This window comes from Giraffa tippelskirchi, chromosome 5 (assembly GCF_054371585.1).
Source record: "Giraffa tippelskirchi isolate mGirTip1 chromosome 5, T2T-mGirTip1v1.2.pri, whole genome shotgun sequence".
Classification (NCBI taxonomy): domain Eukaryota; kingdom Metazoa; phylum Chordata; class Mammalia; order Artiodactyla; family Giraffidae; genus Giraffa; species Giraffa tippelskirchi.
In genome coordinates, this window is record NC_137279.1 from 176,196,257 (window position 1) to 176,219,886 (window position 23,630).

At 42.2% G+C, this 23,630-nt stretch overlaps 1 protein-coding gene across 3 annotated transcripts; it reads right to left on the reverse strand.

The window, feature by feature from the left end:
* Positions 1-7,548: 7,548 nt before the first annotated feature.
* LOC145506921 (Krueppel-like factor 17) lies at positions 7,549-23,425 on the reverse strand. Of its 3 annotated transcripts, XM_081492552.1 has the most exons (4): positions 23,307-23,425; positions 22,982-23,140; positions 9,047-9,920; positions 7,549-8,719 (listed from the first exon to the last, which is right to left on the reverse strand). In XM_081492552.1, the coding sequence occupies exons 2-4, from the start codon at positions 22,982-22,984 to the stop codon at positions 8,472-8,474; spliced, it is 1,125 nt and encodes a 374-aa protein (XP_081348678.1). In that variant the 5' UTR covers positions 22,985-23,140; positions 23,307-23,425; the 3' UTR covers positions 7,549-8,471. The 3 variants fall into 3 exon arrangements, with proteins under 3 accessions (XP_081348678.1, XP_081348677.1, XP_081348679.1); XM_081492551.1 differs by lacking the exon at positions 22,982-23,140; XM_081492553.1 differs by lacking the exons at positions 22,982-23,140; positions 23,307-23,425 and adding an exon at positions 10,512-10,739.
* Positions 23,426-23,630: the final 205 nt, after the last annotated feature.

The window sequence follows — 23,630 nt, forward strand, 5'->3', positions numbered from 1 at the left end:
AGGGAAAATCCCTCCAGCACAAAGTTTAACAAGATGATATTTGCCAAGGTGATGGCAGACTAACCAAGTCTCTAGGTCTCTTTGAGCTACTGAAGAAAGTGACCCTGGAGGAGTCTATACTCTTTGACAGAAAGCATGAATCTCAATTTTTGTTTTTTGGCAATCCACTCCAGTATTCTTGGCTGGAAAATTCCATGGACAGAGGAGCCTGGTGGTCCATGCAGTGGCAAAAGAGTCAGACATGACTGAGCACCCTCCCACACATACTGCTATATGAGAATCAATAACACACCGGGTTGCAAGGCTTATCTTGGCACCAGGGACCTGCTTGGATTCAACAACAGTTACTGCACAGTGGGAGGTGTCTCTGACAGTTGCTGATCCCGCTGCCGCAGAACCACGAGCGGTGGCCAGGGAGCTGCTTCCCTAGCTTTCCCAGAGCCCCTCTGTCGGATTGCTGATTTGACCCACAGGGAAATTCAGCCAGGGAGTTCAAGACCAACAGTTCCTCTCAGAACTAAAAGTTGCTACACCTCATTTACTAGTGCTCCCAAGGCCCACTTGCAGAGCTGTGGAAATGCCCATGGAACCCTCAGCTTTTTATTCTTCCAGAATGGCTTAGGGCTCAATGGAGCACCCTGCCGGCTGCATCAATCTGTTGAGTTGCCAGGTGCCAAGATGGTTAATTAAGACAACAAGTCAAACTGCAGGGAAAAGTCAAATATCTACTCATTTCCTGTGACACTGCAAGAAAGAGGTGAAACAAAAATGTGCTGGCTTCCTGATGCTCCATTTTCCAAAATGGAAACGGCTTTCATCCATTGGAATGTGGGGAAAGCATTCTGGCGTATGCAATGTTTGGCCTGAACTTTTTGTGGCTACAGCAGCCTGGCTTTTGGCCAAACATCATTGTACATCTGCTCTAAGTCTAGAAGACCAGCATGCATTGTCTAGAAGTGAAAAGAATGTCTTGAGAATAGGGATCAATGCCACCCTTCCCATGACACCAACGCTAGTACTCCCTGGAAGATTCCCTTCTCAGGTGCCAAGGCCACACTGACTCACTGCATCCTAGTTTCTTTCTTCTGAGACCTTGAAGGAATATACTCATGCCGTGTTTGATGTATGCTCTTGTTCTGAGAAGATATAAAACTGTGCTGAATGCCACCCACCCATCTCCAGAGCACTTTCTTTCTTGGTGGAGACTACACCCCCAGGCTAGTTCTCAGTATGGCTAGAATCACACTCTCTTCTATTCCTTATTATAGACTGTTTATTGATTATTTGGGTTGACACCCTCTCAGAACAGCACCAGGTAAGGGTCAGATAATGCAGGCTGACTGGAATGATCTCACTGCCAAAGATCCACAAACACTTCCTGTCTTTTCATGCACTTGGGGAGTCTGGGGAGGAAGGGGAGGAAGGGCTAAGACTAGAAAAGTACTGAGTCATAGTGAAGAAGAATGCCTCTCCAGGACCCCGGTAAGAAGGCCTCTGGATGGAGGTGAGCAGGCAAGAAACACAACTATGCATCAGCTTGTCTGCTCCAAGGGACCATGGGTCTTTCATCTCCCTTCAAAAACTGCAATGCCCTGCTGTGTACCATGTCTGGTGTGGGGAGGGCAGCTTCCCCCAGGAGACCAGTCGGGCACAGCCTTAGGGTCAGTTCAGTTCAGTTCAGTCGCTCGGTCGTGTCCGACTCTTTGTGACCCCATGAACCGCAGCACACCAGGCCTCCCTGTCCATCACCAACTCCCGGAGTTTACTCAAACTCACGTCCATTGAGTTGGTGATGCCATCCAACCATCTCATCTTCTGTCGTCCCCTTCTCCTCCCACTTTCAATGTTTCCCAGCATCAGGGTCTTTTCAAATGAGTCAATTCTTTGCATCAGGTGCCCAAAGTATTGGAGTTTCAGCTTCAGCATCAGTCCTTCCAATGAATATTCAGGACTGATCTCCTTTAGGATGGACTGGTTGGATTTCCTTGCAGTCCAAGGGACTCTCAAGAGTCTTCTCCAACACCACAGTTCACAAGTATCAGTTCTTCGGTGCTCAGCTTTCTTTATAGTCCAACTCTCACATCCGTACATGACTACTGGAAAACCATAGTCTTGACTAGATGGACCTTTGTTGGCAAAGAAATGTCTCTGCTTTTTAATATGCTATCTAGGTTGGTCATAACTTTTCTTCCAAGGAGCAAGCAAGCATCTTTTAATTTCATGGCTGCAGTCACCACCTGCAGTGATTATGGAGCTCCCCAAAATAAAGTCTGTCACTGTTTCCATTGTTTTCCCATCTATTTGCCATGAAGTGATGGGACCGATACCATGATCTTCATTTTCTGAATGGTGAGCTTTAAGCCAACTTTTCCACTCTCCTCTTTGACTTTCATCAAGAGGCTCTTTAGTTCTTCTTCACTTTCTGGCATAAGGGTGATGTCATCTGCATATCTGAGGTTGTTGATATTTCTCCCAGCAATCTTGATTCCAGCTTGTGCTTCATCCAGCCCAGTGTTTCTCATGATGTACTCTGGATATAAGTTAAATTAGCAGGGTGACAATATACAGCCTTGATGTACTTCTTTTTCTATTTGGAACCAGTCTGTTGTTTCATGTCCAGTTCTAACTGTTGTTTAGGACAAGCTTAGGAGTAAGCATAAGCTTGGAAGATGAGCTCTCTGAGATTGGGGTTCAGATCTCACTGAAGAAGATATAGTTGCAAAAGATGGATGGCAGACAAGTATGCAGGTTTGTAGTCACTGCAGAAGCAGAGCTGGTCCACAGTCACTGATCAAGCAGGAAGGAACCCTCCAGGGTGCAGGTGAGCTGTAGACAGGGGCTGGGTGCCTGAGAGGGAATGGAGGTGCTAGTGTGGGCTGAGGCACAGAATACAGTGTCCATGATGGGAGGGTTGTGGTGTTGGGGGAGTCAGAGGAGACAACCCTGGGAGTTAGCAGAGGGACTGAGGGTGCTCTGGTGACTCAGTGGTTAAGAATCTGCCTGCCAGTGCCGGGGACACACATGCGATCCCAGGCCTGGGAAGATCCCACATGCTGTAGGGTAACTAAGCTTGTGTGCCACAAGTTCTGAGCCTGTGCTGTAGAGCCTGTGCTCTGCAACAAGAGAAGTCACTGCAGTGAGAAGGCCACGCTGCAACTAGCAGGTAGCCCCTGCTCAATGGAACCAGAGAAAGCCTGTGAAGCGACAAAGACCCAGAGCAGCCAAAAATCAATCAAACAGATTTTTTTTTTTTAAAGAGGGATTTCTCTGGCAGTCCAGTGGTTAAGACTCTGGACTTCCAATGCAGGGGGCATGGGTTCAATTCCTGGTTGGGGAACTAAGATCCCACATGCTGTGCAGTATGGCCAAAAAAATTAGAGAAAAGAAATTGTTCTGGGAAAGTTGATATTAGATCTATAGCTGATTCCATAAGTAAAAGTAATCTCAAATGGATCGAGAATCTAAAAGTAAAATATTCAAGATACAATTACTAGGGAAAAAACAGGTGAATCCTTCTATAACCAGAATTTAGACAAAGAGTTCTAACTATGAACCAAATCCAGATGAGATAAAAGTAGGTGAGGAAAATTGATTTCATGAAAATAAAAATCTTTTACACGGCCATTACACGGCCATAAGTATATAGATGGTAGCTAAAATCAAAAGACAACTCAAACTCTAAAAATAAGGGGAAAATACACCGAAACCAAGAGGAAAAAATGGACAAAATCATGAACAGATAATTCACATCAAAGAATAATAGCCCATAAATATATGAAAAGAAATCTAGTTGTCATTTATTATTTGAAAGTTAGAGTGGCAGATTTTATTTTCTTGGGCTCCAAAAATCACTGCAGATGGTGACTGCAGCCACAAAAGTGAAAAATGCTTGCTCCTTGGAAGAAAAGTTACGACAAACAAAGATGGCTGCGTTACAAAGAATTGATGCTTTCAAACTGTGGTGCTGGAGACATACTCTTGAGAGTCCCTTGGACTGCAAGGAGATCAAACCAGTTAGTCCTAAAGGAAATCAACCCTGAATATTCATTGGAAGAACTGATGCTGAAGCTGAAGCTCCAATACTTTGGCCACCTGATGCGAAGAACTGACTCACTGGAAAAGACTGTGAAGCTGGGAAAGATTGACAGCAGGAGAAGAGGGTGACGGAAGATGAGATGGTTGGATGGCATCACCAGCCATCATTAGTTTGATCCAACTCCAGGAGATAGTGAAGGGCAGGGAAGCTTGGTGTGATGCAGTCCATAGGGTCATCAAGAGTCAGACACAACTGAGCAACTGAACAACAACAAAGGGAGAAAAATAGTAAGCCTCAAAGAGATCCAACTAATTCCAAATTCATGCCAGAAATAAAAGCTAACACCACACTTAAAGGAATAAAACAGTCCAACAATCAACAGTGTAAATTCACAATATTCTGAATTGTCAGCCATTCAAAGACTGAAAAAAATTTGAATATTACTGATCTTGAGGGCAATGCTTCCCAGGTGGCACTAGTGATAAAGAACCCGCTTGTCAATACAGGAGACACTAGAGACGTTGGTTCGATCCTTGGGTTGGGAAGATCCCCTGAAGAAGGGCAAGGCAACTCACTCCGGTATTCTTGCCTGGAGAATCCTATGGACAAAGGAGCCTGGTGGGCTACAGTCCAGAGGGTCGCAAAGAGTAGGACATGACTAAAATTCTGCCTTTGTCGGACTATGTGTCAGACTGTGTGTCTGTGTGTCAGGACAGGAGGGGCGACAAAAAATTGTAAAAACGATTGCTAAATTTTTTCCAAATTTTATTAAGACAATAAAACTTTAAAGAAGCTTAATGAACCCCATATAGAATAAACACAAAATTCAAAACTACATAAAACCAATCATTATATTGTTTAATAATACATATATAGTAAGAACAACAAAGAAAAGCAAAAACAAGATCAACCAAAATTCAGGATAGGATGAGAAATACAACCAGAGAGGGGAACTCAAAAGTCTTCAAATGTATTAGTATGTTCTTTTTCTCAAGGGTCATAAAAGCAAATAAGTGTTTTTTACACTATTCTTTAAATTGTATATATATATATATATGTATATATATATAAGATATTTTGCACATATTAAATATCACAATAAAAATAAATAAATGATTGTCATCCAGTTCTCTTTCTGTGTTACTTACAATGTAAGCCAGAAACCTGGGTGTCATCTTTGACCACTCCCTTACCAACCAAATTCAATTAATTTTACCAGGGTTAATTTTCTCTCCTAAATCTACTACCCTCTACCTCTATCTCCATAACCTGGTCCAATCCACCTTCCACTCTCACCTGGAGTGCAAAAATCCCTCCCTCTTTTTTAAATCAAACCATTTTTGAATGTGATTAACTCTGTCTCTCTTGAGCTAATTCTATTAATCTGGCGTCACTGCTATTTGAAGCAGAGATAACTAATTTGCCCAAGGGCTTCCCTGGTGGCTCAGATGGTGAAGAATCTGCCTGCAATGCAGGAGACCTGTGTTTGATCCCTGGGTTGGGAAGATCCCCTAGAGAAGGGATCTGCAACACACTCCAGTATTCTTGCCTGGAGAATTCCATGGACAGAGGAGCCTAGCAGGCTAGTCTATGGGGTCGCAAAGAGATGGGCACGACTGAGTCACACACGCACGCACACACACACACAGTTAGGGAATGGCAAAGGATTAAAACCTAGACTTACTTGAGAGCCCAGTGTCTTATCCATCCATTATCTTGTCTTGTGTTGAAACCAAGATAACATTGGGATATGCTTAGCCATGCCTGCCATAGGGTAATCAGTGGATATAAAGGATACATTTATTTCTTCTCCAATCATCCTTTCACCTCCTTTATCTTCCTAACTTCTCCTTAATCCTTAACTCTGAGATTAAACTACACTTTCTATGGAATGCCTTCCTAACTCCTTTGGCCTAGTATAGTCACCTTCAGATACTTGTGCTCACAGCATGCTGTACATTTCCGACATCCCTCCTCTACGAGGTTGTGACCTCCAAGGGGTGGAGGCCTGTTTTTCCCACCGTTGCAGCATACAAGGCACACTCTCACCCACTCTGGTTCCCACCTGCTCCCATTCATCAGTGAAAGTGATGGGTCACCAACAGATCTCTCTTGCATCCCAACAAGCAACCCGTCCTGCTGACCCTACCAGCACGGCAGCCAATAGAGTCCAGCCCTGGCCCACTGAGTCTGGGACGCCCCACTCCATGGAAGGGACCCAGTGCTCAGGTGGAAACCAAAGGGACTTCAGATACCTAAGACTCCTGTCCCTGGGGCCAGAAATTGGTCACAAGATTGCCCTCTGCCTCCATTTTTTAAAATCAGATCCATTACCCTGGCTCACAATTGGGGTGGAAGCCATCAGGATGCCAGGCCCAGATATGAGGGGGTCACTTAGGAAACAGACCAAGCTGTCCTGCTTGGTCAGGGTGGAAGGGGGAGAGGCAGGCACAACCAAGGCCATGAGAATGCCCCCAGATGCCCAGAAGAAGTCTGAGTCCACAGAGGTTTGACTCTTCTCCTTGGCAGCTTGGAGCACTTTCAGAACTTTCGTCCATGATCTTTCTGCCCTCTAACAAGGCACTGTCATTCTCTGAGTCCTTACTGTCCAGCATAGGGCATGATCAAAGGTAGACACCCAGGAAATGGGAGACCCAACTAGCCTCCATAAACCCTTTAGGTCTGATTCAGGCACCTCTTTGAGAAGTCTTTCTTCCCTGACTCATCCTTTCGTTTTCTCTGTGCCCCTCACTATGAGTAGTCCTCACAGCCATGGTGCTGTCTATTGTGGGTTCTTTCAAGAACATGTGCTGAATGAAAGGAAGCTTGCAGGCTGACTCTCCTCAGAGCAGATTACCAGATCCCGCTTCCTTTGGCTTGGAATTCTCTTCTTTCATCTGATGGGTTTATTTCAACACTAAGGGGTTACTATATGTTACATACCCTTGCTTACTGAGCTCAAGGGTCACCTCCTCCAGAAAGTCTTTGACCTTTCCTCTTCAGGTATTCCTCCTCTCCGTGGCCACTGCACCAAGGTGGACCTCTCAGCCCCGAGACCAAGATGGTCCCTGGGCCACAAGAACCAGACTTGATTCATTTCACTGTGGCCATCTCCTGGCAGTGCTGGGCCCAGGAGACACCTGTAGAAGATATCACCTCTAAGGTAAAAAATCCACCTCTGAAGTGGACACCTCCTGATTGGGATCCCAGCTCTGCTACTTGAGGACTTAGGTCACTTCCTATTAGTGTGCTGGTCAGTAAAACAGCCAGCTGAGGTCCAGAAATGAGGTTCTGAACTAACTGTGGTTGAGTTGCCAGGGGAGTCATTATGCCCTTAACCCCAGGGGAGGGGCAGGGCAGAACAGGCCCTGTGATAGCTGATATTTAGGAGTCCAGATATCTGGGCTTGGTGGGGGGCAGAGGGGAACTTACAGTGGGGTTCATCCTTCTCTGTCCCAGTCTAACGTCCTCCACCCACAAGTCACCTAGAAAACAGAGCCTGGAACATGAACTAAGTATCAATGTTTTATTTGGGTGACAAAACCCCAGGGCCTTGAGGATGGGAAAAGGGACACAAGGTGAGGAAGAACGGGAGGTAATGCAAGGTGAAAGCACACGGAGTCGGCTTCGTGACAAGCCTGGAAGAGGCACAGAAGCTGTGTGCACCGGCCACCTGGGAGGTCTCCCCACTGGGAGAAATCTTGCCACCAGTTCAGGGAAGGGAGGGAAGAGGAGGGAATTTATCCGCCTGGATTTCTCCCAACTCCCAATAGTCAAATACTACGCCTGGAGCATTAACTCTTCCATACTCCTGGGCTACTTGAGATGTCAGATCCCATGTCCTTTGGGGAGCATTTCATCCAAGTCTGGAAATGATGAGAGAAGACAAACTGGACATGTGGCTAGTGAGTGCCAGAGAGCATCTGATATTGTACGTAAGACGTGTTCACACAGTATAATACTGTTTCTCTCATTTATCAGAAGAGGAAACCTGGCACAATGGTCAAAAACCTTTCCCAAGGTCACATGGCTAGTAAGTGGTAAATTCAGGATTTGAACGTAGTCTGGCTCTGGAAACTGTCAAAGACCAAGATAAGGAGCTTGGAGTTTGTGTAGCAGGCAAAGGAGAGTTGCTAAAGGGTTTCAAGCTGGGGGTGACATAAGATAAAGAGCTTTTGAATAAAGCTCCCATTCTTTACTTTGCTCCATCTTCCCATGTGGCTGAACTTGGCACACGTAGGTGGCCCCAGAGATGTGAGGACATCCAACACAGTTTCTGAGGAGCCCTGACTGGGTTCAGAGCTCATATGGGCTTCACCACTGCCTCATAATCTTAGCGTCTTCATCAAAGCCTATATCCACCAAAGAGACTAGCTGGTCAGAGGCGTGCAGGATCTGCGTGGAGAAGCCAAAATGAGGGGATGAGCAGATTGACCTAAAGACCAGGAGTAGGAGGAGGACCAGCCATACGTCCATCGTCAGCCGGTGGGTCTGGAGTTCTTGGGGTCCGCATATGAGTCCTTTTGTGTTGCCTGAGATGGTCAGATCTCATGAACTGTCGGCCGCACTGGTCACATTTATGTGGTCGATGTTTGGTGTGTATCCGAGTATGTCTTCCAAGTTCATCAGAGCGGAAGAAGGACCAGGTACAGGCTTCCCATGTGCATTTATAGGGCCGTTCACCTGGGGAATGACAAGGAAGAGAAGGAATTTAGAGGAACAGGCTAGCAAGTAGGAAGAAAGGGGTCTGACTTGATGAAGCAGAGCCGTCAACGTTGAGGAATCAGAAGGAAAACTGTAGGAAAGCAGTGAGGAGATGGCATAACTAGCGGTCTGCATCATCTCAGCACAGGCATACCAGACTGTGGGAAAGCAGGTCAGTGGGGCCAACAGAGCTTGATCCCAAGCTTTAAGGATGACGGGCTAATTCCAAACCATTACAAACCAGGGGTCTCCCACAAATCTAAAACCCAGAGATTTCTCCACCCACATGCCTGATACCTCATTTACCTGTGTGTTTGCGTTGGTGACTCACGAGATGGGAGCGCTTAGTGTAAGCTTTTTCACAGTTCTCATAGTCACAGCGGTAAGGCCTTAAAACTGGGGATCTCCGTCTGGGAGCCTTTTCCTGGATCCCGGAGTACTGCGGCTCTGCTCTTTGTGGAGCAGGTATGGGCTGCTTAGGTAGGAAGGGGTCTTCCTGGGAGACTGGCTGGTTCACAAAGGAGCCCTGGGATTCCAAACCCAGCAATAATGGAGATCCACCTGGGGGCATCCCAAAGTTGTGAGGCTCTCTAGGAGGCAACATCTGAGCCACGGAAGGGAGCACTGCGTGGGCCTCAGTGGAAGGCACGGCTGTATTTAATAATGTTTTAGGTGGTAAAGGGTCTCTGCTAGAAGCTACTGTTGGGAGGCCAGGATAAGACAGTGTTCGCATTCTGATATGGGACATCATTGGGATTCCGCTGGGAGGTGAGGCTGGTGGCCCATTGAGGGGCATCCTTAGATTCCCACCAAAGGTCATGGCCATCCCTGGAATGTTGGGCTCTCCTAAGGGCATCATCTGAGGCTCCTTGAAAATCATCATTCCTGGCTGCGAAGGAGACATTCCTTGAGTGAAAGTCATCTGGGAAGGGGTGAAAGTCAGTTGAGGGCAGTAGCTCACACGGTGGTCAGGCAGTGCAGGCAGTGCTATACTGAACTGTGGCCCCATTTCACTGGCATTCTGCCTGGGTGCCTCAGCAGAAGCCAAGGGGATCCTCTGCAGCTCTGTGCGCTGAGAGATGTGTTGAATGCCTAATGGACTATGGTTCCAAGAGGTGTGCATTCCACTGCTTCCAGGAGATGAAGACATGTTCAAGATGGACATTGACTTCTCAGCATCCTTGGAGAAAGAAAAGTCAGGGGAGATTCACTATAGCTTAAACCACATTTCCACATGTCCCCATTTCCAGACCCCACCTTAATCCAAGCCCTCATCATCTCTTGTCTGAATTATCCCACCTTCAGGCCATTCTCCAGTTTGGGTTTTCTAAAATGCAAGTCTGGGGGACTTCCCCGGTAGTCCAGTAGTTAAGACTCCTTGCTTCCACTGCATGGAGCTTGGGTTCGATCCCTGTTCAGGAAACTAAGATCCCACATGCCACACAGTGTGGCAAATAAATAAATAAAATGCCAGTCTGGCTGACAGAAGCATGGTAGAAGCCTAGAAGTGACTCATGCCACTCTACCTGCTTGGCATGCTTTCAGTTTTATTTCATAAAAAGTATAAAGAGCAAATAAAATATTCCACAATCTGTACTTTCAGCTAAGACTCTGAGAAAACTCTCAAATTCCAGATTATGTTTAAGTGTGAGGGTGAAAGATCATCCCAAACTAGCAGAACAGGTTCAGAAAACCATAAAGGTAAGAAGAATGGAGGGTTCAGATAGGTCTTGGCTTTGGCAAAACTTAGAAACCATTCACAAATATTTACCTACAGAAGAGGCTCTCAGGAATTCCCTGGTGGTCCAGTGGTTAAGAATCCGCCTGCCAACACAGGGGACACAGGTTGGATCCCTGGTCCAGGAAGATCCCATATGGTGCAGAGCAAGTAAGCCTGTGCACCACAACTCCTGAGCCCACTCTCCTAAAGCCCGTGTTCCAGCAGGAGAAGTCATTGCGATGAGGAGCCCACTCACCACAACTAGAGAAAGACTGTGTGCTGCAACAAAGACCCACCACAACCAAAAATAAATTTAAAAATTTTAGAAGTACTAATTTAGGGGGAAAAAAAAAAGAGGCTCTCATTTGAGTAGGAATGCAGTGGTTAAGTCTGAGATCAAGCATTGGAGGAAGTAAAGAAAAGGGGAAGACTTTTAAGAGCACTTTTTAAAAGGGTAGGGGATTGTTTTGGAAGTCAAGGGCAGTATTCCTCGACTGACTGATATTAAGGGAAAAGAGAAGAGATTGGTGGTAGAATGTCTTGAAACAGGACAGGATCCAAGAATCATATTTTTTACAGTTGTCAATTACTGTTGCAATAGAGAGAGCTCTTGAGCTGAGAAACTGGGAACACAACCCCAGGATCTCTCCAGAAAAGACCAATCCATTCAAACATGAAAACCAATACATGAGTAAAATACAGTATCCACAGAAGACACTAAAACACCAAAACAGAAATGGAAGATTGTAATTTCTCAAAAGAGAAAGAAAATTCACCAGAAAAGTGTTGTTGAAGATCAAGGAAAAATTAACAACATTCAAATACAAATTAAAAAAAAAAAAAAAGGAAAACAAAACTTAAGAAAGCAATTGCAGCTTTTACCAATTACAGGAACACCACAGGGCGGACAGGGAATTCAAAGAAGTTATGTCCAGACAATAGGCTATGAGTAATAATAGAGGGGAGGGAGGCAAGGAGACAATGATAAGGGAAACCATAGGGGCTTCCGTGGTGCTAACAATGTTTCAAAGGTCTTGATTCTGTAATAATCCATTAAACTGTGCACTTACATTCACACTTTTGTTTGAGTGCTATTTATCACAATAAAAAGGTTTTAACATAATACTGTGAGAAATCTGGATTTTCAGCATAAGTGAAATTATAAAAATCAGAAGCAAAAATAATGCTATATTGAAATAGGAAATATTTTATACAAGCACAAATCCTTCATGCTCAGATTTTTGCCTTCAATTCCATTCCTTACTAAAAGGAAGAGAGGGGAGAATTTCCTGACTCCAAGTCTGGAGCAAGGAATGGATAAATGAACCTGGTGCTTCTTATTGTGCCAGAAAATAAGGGAACTTCCCAAGATAATTAGGACTGTGTCAAATGGACACAGCTGAAGTGACACCAGGGAAGATAGTAGAGTAGGAAGCACCAGGAATTCCCATCTCTGAATGCAGAATTTGCCTGATGTAATTACTTTGGAACAATGGAGTCTATTAAATGCTTGTGACTTCAAGGGAAGGTGTGAAAGGTAGGCTGCAGTTAATTTCAGTCAGTTTCAGCTCTTAGGTAGTTAGTGGCTATCCCCAAACATCCTGGGTCCCCTATATTTCTGGAGCAGCCTGCTTCATCTTGTGGGAACCAGAGAGGGCAATGAAAACCTTGTGCTCCAAATAATGCGTAATCTGTGTTCTAATCACTGACTGCTGCTTCTGATCATGAGGTGCAGAAAGAGGTGGGAAGCCATTGTTGCAAGTCCCACTGCAATCGTCACAAACCTCCTCCTCCAAATGACAGAACCTACAGGGTATTTAAAAGGACTGGCACTTATCTCTCTCTCTCTCTGGCCATGTTGCATGGCTTATGGGATCTTAGTTTCCAGGCCAGATATGGAAACTGTGCCCCCTGCAGTGGAAGCACAGAGTCTTAACCAGTGGACTGCCAGGGAGTCCCTGGCATCTGTTTCTTTCTCCCTTCATTTTTCCCTTTTTCACCTTTTGGGAACCATACATTTAAGAACTAGTACCCTTAAAAGCTTCCCAGGTGGTTCAGTGGGTAAAGAATCTGCCTGCACTGCAGGAGACACAGGAGAAGAGGGTTCTATCCCTGGGTCAGGAAGATACCCTAGAGGAGGAAATGGCAACCCGCTCCAGTATTCTTGCCTGGAGAATCCCATGGACAGAGGAGCCTGGTCTGCTACAGTCCTTGGGGTCAAAAAAAGTCAGACACAACTAAAGTGACTGAGCTCACACACACACATAGATACTCAAAAGCAACCACATGTATGGACAATTTAGAAAGTCACCACACATACCTAAGAAAAGATCCAGACTCAAAAAGTATCTGGGAAACCTTAAACTTACCTCTCAAGCTGATGCTGTCACAGAGACAACATACACCAATTTAAATAAACTATAAACAAAATCAGTAAACTCTGAGGATGAGGAAGAATTTTACTTCCAGAGTTCCTTCATCGTAAGATTCAAATGTCCTATTTTCAACAACAAAAAAATCATGAATCATAAAAGGACAGGAATGTTATGACCCATTCAAAGGGGGAAAAAATAAACAGAAATGTCTAAGAAAGACCAGATGGTGAACTTCCTACACAAAGAATTTAAAACAACTGTCTGTCTTAAAGATGCTCAAAGAGCTAAAAGAAGATGTGGACAAAGTCACAAAACTGATATACGAACAAAATGGTAATTTTGATAAAGAGACAGAAAACCTAAAAATAAACTAAAAAGAAATTCTGGAGCTTAAAAATATGATAACTAAAATAAAACTGACTAGAGGGATTCAAAAGCAGATTTGAGTAGGCAGAATCAGCTAATTTGAAGATAGGGCAATTGAAATTGTCAAGTTTAGGAACAAGAAGAAAAAAAGATTGAAGAAAACTGAAATGAGCACCTAAAGGACCTGTGGGACAACATCAAGCAGATCAACATATGCACTGTGGGAATCCTAGAAGAGACAGAGAAAGGAGCAGAGAGACTGCTTGAAAAAATAATGGGTGAAAACGTCTCAAATGTGATGAAAGACATGCCTATAGCCCTCCAAAGAGCTCAGTGAACTTCAGGTAGGATAAAATCAATCAAGGAAATCCTCACTGAGACACATTATAATCAGACTCTCTAAAGACAAAGAGAATCTTGAGAGCAGTAAGAAAGTAACTCATCACATATAAGGGATCGCAGATAAGATTATCAACAAATTTCTCACTAGAAACCTTGGATGCCAAAAGGCAGTGGGTTGATATATTCAAAATGCTGAAAGAAACTGTCTAACCAAAAATCTTATAACTGGCAAAACTGTCCTTCAAATATGAAGGAGATATTAACTTATTCCCAGATAATTGCTGGAAGAGCTTATTAAATTAGAGCATCTTTTATTCTAATGAGATGACTCTTGGTGACCTTCTGAATAGGGGCTGGTCACCAGAAAGACCAAGCCATCATTAGAAGCTTGAAATTTTGGGCCCTATCCTTCATTCTCCAGAGACAAGATAGGGTCTAGAAAATGAATTAATAATTGATGATGTCTACATGATCAAGTCTCCATAAAAATCCCCAAAGTGCAGAGCTCAGAGAGCTTCTGAGTTGTTGAATAGGAGGGTGGTGTACCTAAGAGATGGAATGGAAGCTCTGTGCCCCTTTCCCATACCTCACCCTCTATGTAGCTCTTTATCTGGCTGTTCAATTGTATTCTTCAAGATATCATTTTTTAATAAATCAGCAATTGTAAATAAAGTTTTCCTGGGTTCTGTGAGCTGCTCTAGAAAATTATCAGATCTCAGGAGGAGGCCATAGAAACTGGTCCCAATTTACAGACAGTTGGTCAGAAGCCAAGGTGACAACCTGGACTTGTGACTGGTGTCTGAATCAGGAAGTAAGGACTTCCCTGGTTGTCCCGTGGCTAAGATTCAATGCTCCCAATGCAGAGGGCCTGGGCCCTATCCCCGTTGAGGAAACTAGATGCCACTTGCCGCAACTTAGAGTTCCCACCACATGCTGCAACTAGAGGATCTTGTATGCCTCAACTAAAAATCCCGCATGCCACAACTAAGACCCAGCACAGCCAAATAAATAAAAATAACGGGGTTTCCCTGGTGGCTCAGTGGTAAAAAAAAAATCCTCCTGCCAATGCAGGGACATGGGATCGATCTCTGGGCTGAGAAGATCCCACATGCCATGGAGTAACTAAGCCTGTGCACCATGACTACCGAGCCTGTGTTCTAGAGTCCAGGAGCTGCGACTGCTGAGCCCATGTGTCACAGCTACTGAAGCCTGAGCTCCATAGAGCCTGTGCTCCACAACAAGAGAGTCCACTGCAATGAGAAGCCTTCAAACTGCTACTAGAGAAAAATCCACTCAGCAACAAAGACCCAGCACAGCCAAAAATAAATAACATAAATAAATAAAATTATCTTTTAAATTTAAAAATAAATATTAAGGAAAAGAGGGGACAGTCTGTAGGATTAAGCCCTTAACCTGTAAGACTGGGCACTAATTCCAGGCATTTAGTTTCCTGTTGCAGAAAACCCACACATCTGATGTCATAAGTGTTGTGAGAGTGAGAATGAAGGAAAACAGTTTTCTTAGGTACCAATGCATAAAAAATGTTACTAGTTTGTATTTTTAGACTCTTAATACATAAAGGTGTAACTTTGTGACATTAATAACTGAATTGGAATGGGGACAGGACTGGATGGAGCTTTTATTTTAATCACATTAAAGTGGTATAAATTCAAATTAGTATAATTTGGGGATGTCAAATTTAATCCATATAGTGAACACAAAGAAAATAGTTATATGATATATACAAAAGGAAATGAGAAGGGAATTAAAGTTTCACTACAAAAAAAATCAACTAAACACAAAAGATATAATACAGGAAACAAGGGGCAAGAAAGCTAAATGCAGACTGAAAACAAAGAGCAAAATGACAGAAGTCCCTCCTTATCATTAATTACTTTAAATATAAACAGTTTAAACTCTCCAATCAAGACAGAGTTTGGAAGAATGGATTCAAATAAACATGGTCTAATTATATGTTGTTTACAAGAGACTACTTTAGATCCAGAGACAAAAATAGGCTGAAAGTGAAAAGATGGGAAAAGATATTCCATGGAAATAGTAAACAAAAGAGTTGGCATGGCTATACTAGTGGCGATCAAACATAATAGACTTTAAATCAAAAAAAGTTGCAAGAGACACAGGATATTATATATCAGTATATTAATAAAGGTTCAACACAGCAAAAAGATGCATAATTATAAAGATTTACAACTAATAATAGGTCAAAGTATCTGAAACCAAAACTGACAGAATTGAAGGGACAAATAAACAGTTCTAAGTAACAGTTGGAGATGTCAATATCTCACTCTAAATAATAAATAGAACCAGACAGAAGATGAGTAGGGAAACAGAAGTTGAACAACACATAAACCAACTAGATATAACAAACATATACAGAACACTCTACTCAACAACAAGATACACATTCTTCTCAAATGCACATGGTACGTTCTTCTTCAGAATAGATCATATGTCAATTCACAAATTAAGGCTCAAGAGATTTTAAAAGACAGAAATCAATAATAACAAGAATGCTGGAAAATATCCAAATTTATGGAATTAAACAACATACTCTTAAAAAACCAGTATGTCAAAAAAAAAAACAAACCAGTAGGTCAAAAAAGAAATCACAAGGGAAATTAGAAAAATACTTAGACAAACGAAAATGAGAACAACACTAAAAAACTTGCAAGGTACAGCAAAAGCAATGCTAAGAGGGAATTTATAACCATAAATGCTTATAATTTAAAAAGATCTCAAGCCAACAACCTAGTTTACGCCTTAAGGAACTAGAAAAAGAACAAATTAATCCAAGGTTAGCAGGAAAGAAATATTAGAGAAATATCACTGAAAGCAAAAGTTGGCTTTTGAGAAAGATTAAAAAAATTCCAAACCTTTAGCTAGACTGATGAAGAAAAAGAGAAGACTCAAATTACTGATAGCAGAAATGAAAGTGAAGACATTACTACCAATTATATAGAGATGAAAATTGTAAGAATAGAGTACTATGAACAGTTGTATGCCAACAAATTGGATAACCTAAATGAAATGGATAAAATCATAGAAACACAATACATACCAACACCAAATTATGAAAAAATAGAAAATCTGAATACACCCACAACTAGTAAATCAGTAACCAAAAGCTTCCAGGACAAAGAAAGATCCTGAACCTGATGGCTTCATGCTGAATCCTACACTAAACATTTAAAGGAAAATGTCAATGCTTTTCAAATTCTAACAAAAAATTGAAAAGGGGACTCCCCTGGTGGTCCAGTGGCTAAAAATCCACCATATAATGCAGGGGACCCAGGTTCAGTCCCCGGTTGGGGAATTAAGATTCTATACTCTGCAGGGCAACTAAGCCTACTGAGCCCACGCTCCACAGCTAGAGATCCTGCATGATGCAACAAAGACCCTAAGTGCCACTAAGACCCAATGCAGCTAAATAATTAAAAAAAAAAAAAAAACTGAAAAAAAGGGGACTACTTCTTAATCCAGTCTATGAGCTAAGTATTGCCCTGACATCAAAGCTAGACAAAGATATTACAAGTAAAGAAAACTATAAGCCAACATTTTTATGAATATAGGCACAAAAAAGAAAAAAAAGCAAAACCTAGCAAAACAAATCCACCAGCATATTAAGCAGATTATACAAAATGACCAAGTGGAATTTATCCAGGAATTCAAGGCTGATTCAGCATACAAAAAGCAATCAATGTAATATACTACATAAGTAAAATAAAGGTGAAAAAACCACATCATTTCAACTAATGCAGAAAAAGCATTTGAAAAATAAAATACCCTTTCTTGATTAAAAAAAAAAAAAACTAAGAGAAACTAGGGATAGAAAAAAAATTCAACATGAAAAACCCACGGCTAACATCACAGTAAACGGTCAAAGACTGAATGCTTTTTCTTTAAGATCAGAAAAAAGACAAGGTTGCCTGCCTCCATCACTTCTATTCACATAGCAATGGAAGTTCCAGCCAAAGCAATTAGGCAAGAAAAATAAATATAAGGCCTCCAAACTGGAAAAGAAGTAAAACTATCTCTATTCCCAGATGATACAATATTATATGTAGAAAATCCTAAAGATTACAGACATACAGACCTGTTAGAACCAATAAATAAATTAAGCAAACTACCAGGATACAAATTCAGCACACAAAAATTTGCTGTGTTTCTATATACTGCAATGAATAACCTAAAAATGAAAGTAGGAAAACAATTTACAATAGCATCAAAAACAATTACTTGGGGACTTCCCTGGTGCTGCAGTGGCTAAGAATAATCTGCCTGCCAATGCAGGGAACACAAGTTTGATCTCTGGTCCAGGAAGGGATATGCCACAAGGCAACTAAGCCCAGAAGCCACAACTATTGAAGCCTGAGTGCCCTAGAGCTGGTCCTCTGCAACAAGAGAAGTCACTGCAATGAGAAGCCCACACACTGCAACTAGAGAAAGACCCAGGACAGCCAAAAATAAATAAAATTTTAAAAATAATTATTTAGAAATAATCAGAGTTTAACTTAATCACTGAAAACAACAAAATACTGCTGAAGGAAATTAAAGACACAGAAAAAATGGGAAGAAATAATGTAGCCAAAGCAAAATACAGTTTTAATGCAATCCCTGTCAAAGTCTACTTTTTGCAAAAATAGAAAAATCCATCCTGAAATTTATATAGAGTCCCAGATATCCAAAAACAATCTTGAAGAGGGAAGAACAAAATTGGAAAATTCACACTTCCTGATTCAAAACTTACTATAAAGCTACAGAATCAAAACAGCATGTTTGGCATTAAGGATAGACCAACAGAAAGGAAGAAAGCCAAGAAATAAATCCTTACATATATGGTCAAATGATTGTCAAAAGATGAGAAAACCATTCAATAGGGGAAAGGACAATCTTTTCAATAAATGGTGCTGGTATAATTGGATATCCACATGCAAAGAAATGAAGTTGGACCCTTACCTAACACCACATACATGGATTTCCCTGGTGGTGGACACAGTGGATAAGAATCCACCTGGCCAAGGCAGCGGACTCAGGTTCGATCCCTGGTCTGGAAGAGTCCACATGCCTCAGAACAACTAAGCCCATGCACCACAACTACTGAACCCCTAGTCTGGAGCCCACAAGCCACACCTACTGAAGCTTGTATGCTCCAGGATCCACAAGCCACAACTAATGAGCCCCTGAGTTGCAACGACTGAAGTCAGTAGGCCTAGAGCCTGTGCTCCACTACCAGAGAAGTGATCACAGCTAGAGAGTAGTTCCTGCTCTCAGCAACTAGAGAAAGCCCACATACAGCAATGAAGACCCCACACAGCCAAAAATAAATAAATAAATAATAGAAATAAATAAATATATCAGTGTGTACATGTTGATCTCAGACAAGGGTTTAAAAAATTGAGATGATACTGAAGGCACTGGTAACAAAAGAAAATATGGACAAAATTGACTTCATCAAAGTTTAAAACTTTTGTGCATCATAAGACACTATCAAAAGAGCCTAAAGGCAACCCATTGGAAAGCAAGGACTGGAATAGATACCTGTTACACACATATTCAGAGCAGCATTATTCACAATAGCCAAAATGTGGAAGCAAGCCAAGTGTCCATCAACAGATAAACAAAATATGATATATACATACAGTAGAATATCATTCAGTCTTAAAATGGAAGGAAATTCTGACACAGGCTTCAACATTAAGACATTAAGCCAAGTGAAATAAGCCAGTCAAAAAAACAACGTATGATTCCACTCATAAGATACTTAAGGAAGTCAAATTCAAGGAGACAGAAAGTAGTAATGTGAATGTGTTTAATCCCACTGAACTATAAACATAACTACATATAATGATATTTTTATGTTATACAGATTTTACCACAATTTTTTAAATGTTTAAAAAGGGGCACATTTGTAACAATTTGAGAATCAAAAAGAACAATTGTTGATTTTAACAGATTAAATCTATGAAAATTCATGAACCAAAAGTGACAATGGGTCGGCTATTATCCCAGCTCTGAACATTGTGAATTGAAGTGAAAAATTAAGCATTTATTCTGTCTGATAGGAAACTATTACTTCAAATTCACCAAATGATTCCAGTTGTTTAAGAAAACTCCTACTTTACAGAAGAGTACAAACTAATACAGAAGGAATGGTGGAATTGGAAAATCAATTTATAATCTCTAAGGGAACTCTTGATTAAGGAAAAATTAGTATTTGTTTAAATGAAAGTGAATGATAAGTGGGGAGGCGGACATTTGGATGGATCCAAGGTAAAATTACAAATTACTTTCTGACAATAAAGCTGAAATATAAGTTCAAATAGATCAATGAGCCTTTTCTCTCCCCTAATTCAAGGGCCACACCTAATGTCACCAAAGGTGGGAGCCAGATGTATCTCCGGATAGTACCTTTGAGACAACCTTACCCCAAATCAGGAATCCAATTAGCTTTAAGATCTTTAGAGGGAATACAATATATAATAATTTAGATCAAGCTAAATCATAATGATGAAAGTATAAGAGGAGAGTGAAAAAGCTGGCTTAAAGCTCAACATTCAGAAAACTAAGATCATAGCATCTGGTCCCATCACTTCATGGCAAATAGATGGGGAAACAATGGAAACAGTGACAGACTATTTTCTTGTGCTCCAAAATCACTGCAGATGGTGACTGCAGCCATGAAATTAAAAGACGCTTACTCCTTGGAAGGAAAGTTATGACCAACCTAGATAGCATGTTAAAAAGCAGAGACATTACTTTGTCAACAAAGGTCCATCTAGTCAAGGCTATGGTTTTTCCAGTAGTCATGTATGGATGTGAGAGTTGGGGTATAAAGAAAGCTGAGCACCGAAGAATTGATGCTTTTGAACTGTGGTGTTGGAGAAGACTCTTGAGAGTCCCTTGGACTGCAAGGAGATTCAACCAGTCCGTACTAAAGGAAATTAGTCCTGAATATTCAGGACTAATATTGGAAGGACTGATGTTGAAGCTGAAACTCCAATACTTTGGCCACCTGATGCAAAGAACCGACTCATTTAAAAAGACCCTGATGCTGGGAAAGATTGAAAGTGGGAGGAGAAGGGGATGACAGAGGATGAGATGGTTGGATGGCATCACCGACTCAATGGACATGAGTTTTGAGTAAACTCCAGGAGCTGGTGATGGACAGGGAGGCCTGGTGTGCTGCAGTCCATGGGGTTGCAAAGAGTCGGACAAGACTGAATGAACAGAACTGAAATCATATCACAAGAAAGCAATCTGATAAGTCCACAAGGAGGAATAGTCTACAAGGCAAAAGTTAATATGATGAAAAATGAAAGGTCAGTAAGGAAAAAAGAAAACTCTTCTAATTTCAAAGAGACTTAAAGTAGATTTTGGTTTGGACACACTAACTGGAAAGGACATTTTAGGAGTAACTAGGGAATTTGAATAAGAATTACATCTAAGTAAACAACAAGTTGCTACTATATAGCACAGGGAACTATATACAATATCCTTCGATAAACCATAATGGAAAAGAATATGAGAAAGAATATAGAAGTGTGTATGATTGAATCACTTTGCTGTACAGCAGAAATTAACATGACATTGGAGATCAACTGTACGTCAAAACAATTCTTTTTTAACTTTTGAAAGAATTACATCTAAGATGATATTTAGAAATTACCTCTGAAGATGTGATAATGTGTTTTCACTATGGAGGAAAAGTGCCATCCTAACTGTTTTATCAAAACTCCATCCATTTTATTCACCACTACACTCAGTAACTAACATAAAGTAGGCACATAATAGGCACCAGAGATCTATCTACTGGATGGGTATTTCTGGGGTACACAGCCACTTTTCCCTTCCTTTTCCTTTCCTGATTCTTCCCAGGCAAACTTCTTTGGGGATGTCTACAACACTTTACCACTATCTCAATTTACTATTCCTCCAAGTTCGGTCTGGCTCCCATTTCTCCACAGAAACAGCTTTCATAAAGGTCACTGATGATCTCCATGTTATCAAGTCCAATACATGTCAGAGTCCTCCCCTGCTTGACCTTTCATGAGTTTCTGAGACTACTGGCCATTGTTCTCTTTCTTTTTAAAAATTTTTATTGGAGTATAGTTGATTTACAGTGTTGTATTATTTTCTGCTGTATAGCAAAGTGAATGTTATACCTATACATATACCCACTCTTTTTTAGATTCTTTTCCCATAAAACGAATAATGGCCATTGTTTTCTTAAATGGTTCCTTCCCCTTGGCCTCTGGAATGCAGGGACACACTTGGCCGGGTTTTTCTTCTTCCCTTCATTCTGGCCTTCCTCCTCAGTCCCCTTTTGCATTATGCTACTCTCTGGGCAACCTTTCTCATGTTAATACATCCACTTCTGTTTATAGTCAATTATTCTTAAATCAATAGCTCCAGGGCATACCTGCTCTGAATCTTCCAGATGCTTAATGCTCAGTCTATTTGGATAGCCCAAAGGCACTTAGTTTTTGGACTAAGTCCAAAACCCAGGATCAGCTTTATCCACTCACCCACCCCTCAACCTACCCCCAGGAGAAAAAACTATTATTCCTGTTCCTTCTCATTCTTTGCTCCCAAAAAATGTCCCCAACCCAAGTTAATTACCAATTCTTGTGATGTCTACCTCCAAAACGTCTCCAAGATCTATTCCATTTTCTCCACTCGCACCTTTCTAGTTCAGCCACCACTTTGATTGGATTATCATGATAGCTTTCTAATTATCACCTTGAGTTCTGCCCATACCCACCAGGACATAAATCACGGGTCATTTATTCAGTTAATAGTCTCAGCATTGGGTGCTGGGATTAAAGAGAGTCCAGGTAACTTCTGATAGAGATTTTTGAGTACTCAGGGAAGAAGACAGAGTTGTAAAGTCAGCGGGAAGCAGATAGGGAGGAAAAATTACTAACTGACAGGCCTTTGACAGATACTGAAAATACAATGGTAAGTTCACCATCATATGTTTTACCATTTAAAGTATTTTTTAAAAAAACAAATTTAATTGTGATTGATCATACTTAAACTCTTCAATGGCTTTCCCCTGCTCTTGGAACAACCAAATCAAGCCCAGCAGGACTTAGGTGGCCGGAGTCCCTGCCTCCCCTCTCCTTGATCACTCTCCCATCACTCTCTTGACTTTGGTCTCTTCCTGCATCTTTACTGCCTCCAAGGTGGAGGCATTCTGTCTGCGGTCTCAGGACCTGCCAACGCTTCACCTAACCATTTCTCTCCGGTCCCAGAATGAATACTCAGCAGTCTTCTCCACATCCTAAATCAAATCAAACACCTCTACTCTATGTTACTGTGGCCCTTATATTTCTTCTTTACGGTTATTTCTACACTTCCAATCATCCAGCTACTTATTAATAAAACGATCGATGAAATATCTGATGGTAAACTCACCATCCTATTTCCAGGGTCTGCCAAAGGCCTGCCAACTGGTAATTTTCCCCTTTCTGTCTGCTTCCGCCAACTTTCTTGGTCTTCTTTCCAGAGTACTCAAAAAAGTCTCTATCAGAAGTGACCTGAAATCTCTTTACTCCCAGCACCCAGCGCTGGCTACTACCAGAACAAACGACACATAATTAATGTTCTCTTCCTCGCATCCCTTCCCTTCCCAACCTATCCCTCGGACCCCTAATCCTCCAGATTTCTGCTGCCCTCGACTTCCCCAATGTCCATGCCCTCAGCCCCCACGCGGTGTCCTGGGGGTGACGCCCTGACTCACCTCTGTGAACTGGTGCGAAGCCACAGGCCACTGGCTCAGGCCCTCGGCCCCCTGCTCCATTTGAATTGGGGATGGGTTGCACATTGACACTGCACTAGGGTCCAGACCCACACCCGAGCAGAGCTGAGACTCGCGGCGCGTCGCAGGTCTGGTACTGCCACGCCACAATCACCGCGCTCAGCTTCTACTTCTCTCCGCGGGGGGGCGGGAGGGGGCGGAGCCAAGGGCCGCGCCCACCGACCCACCCAGCAGCCGCTGCCCCACCCTGCCGCGCTGGGGCCCCGCGCTGATTGATCCTGCCCTAAGGCAGCAGGGTCACTAACA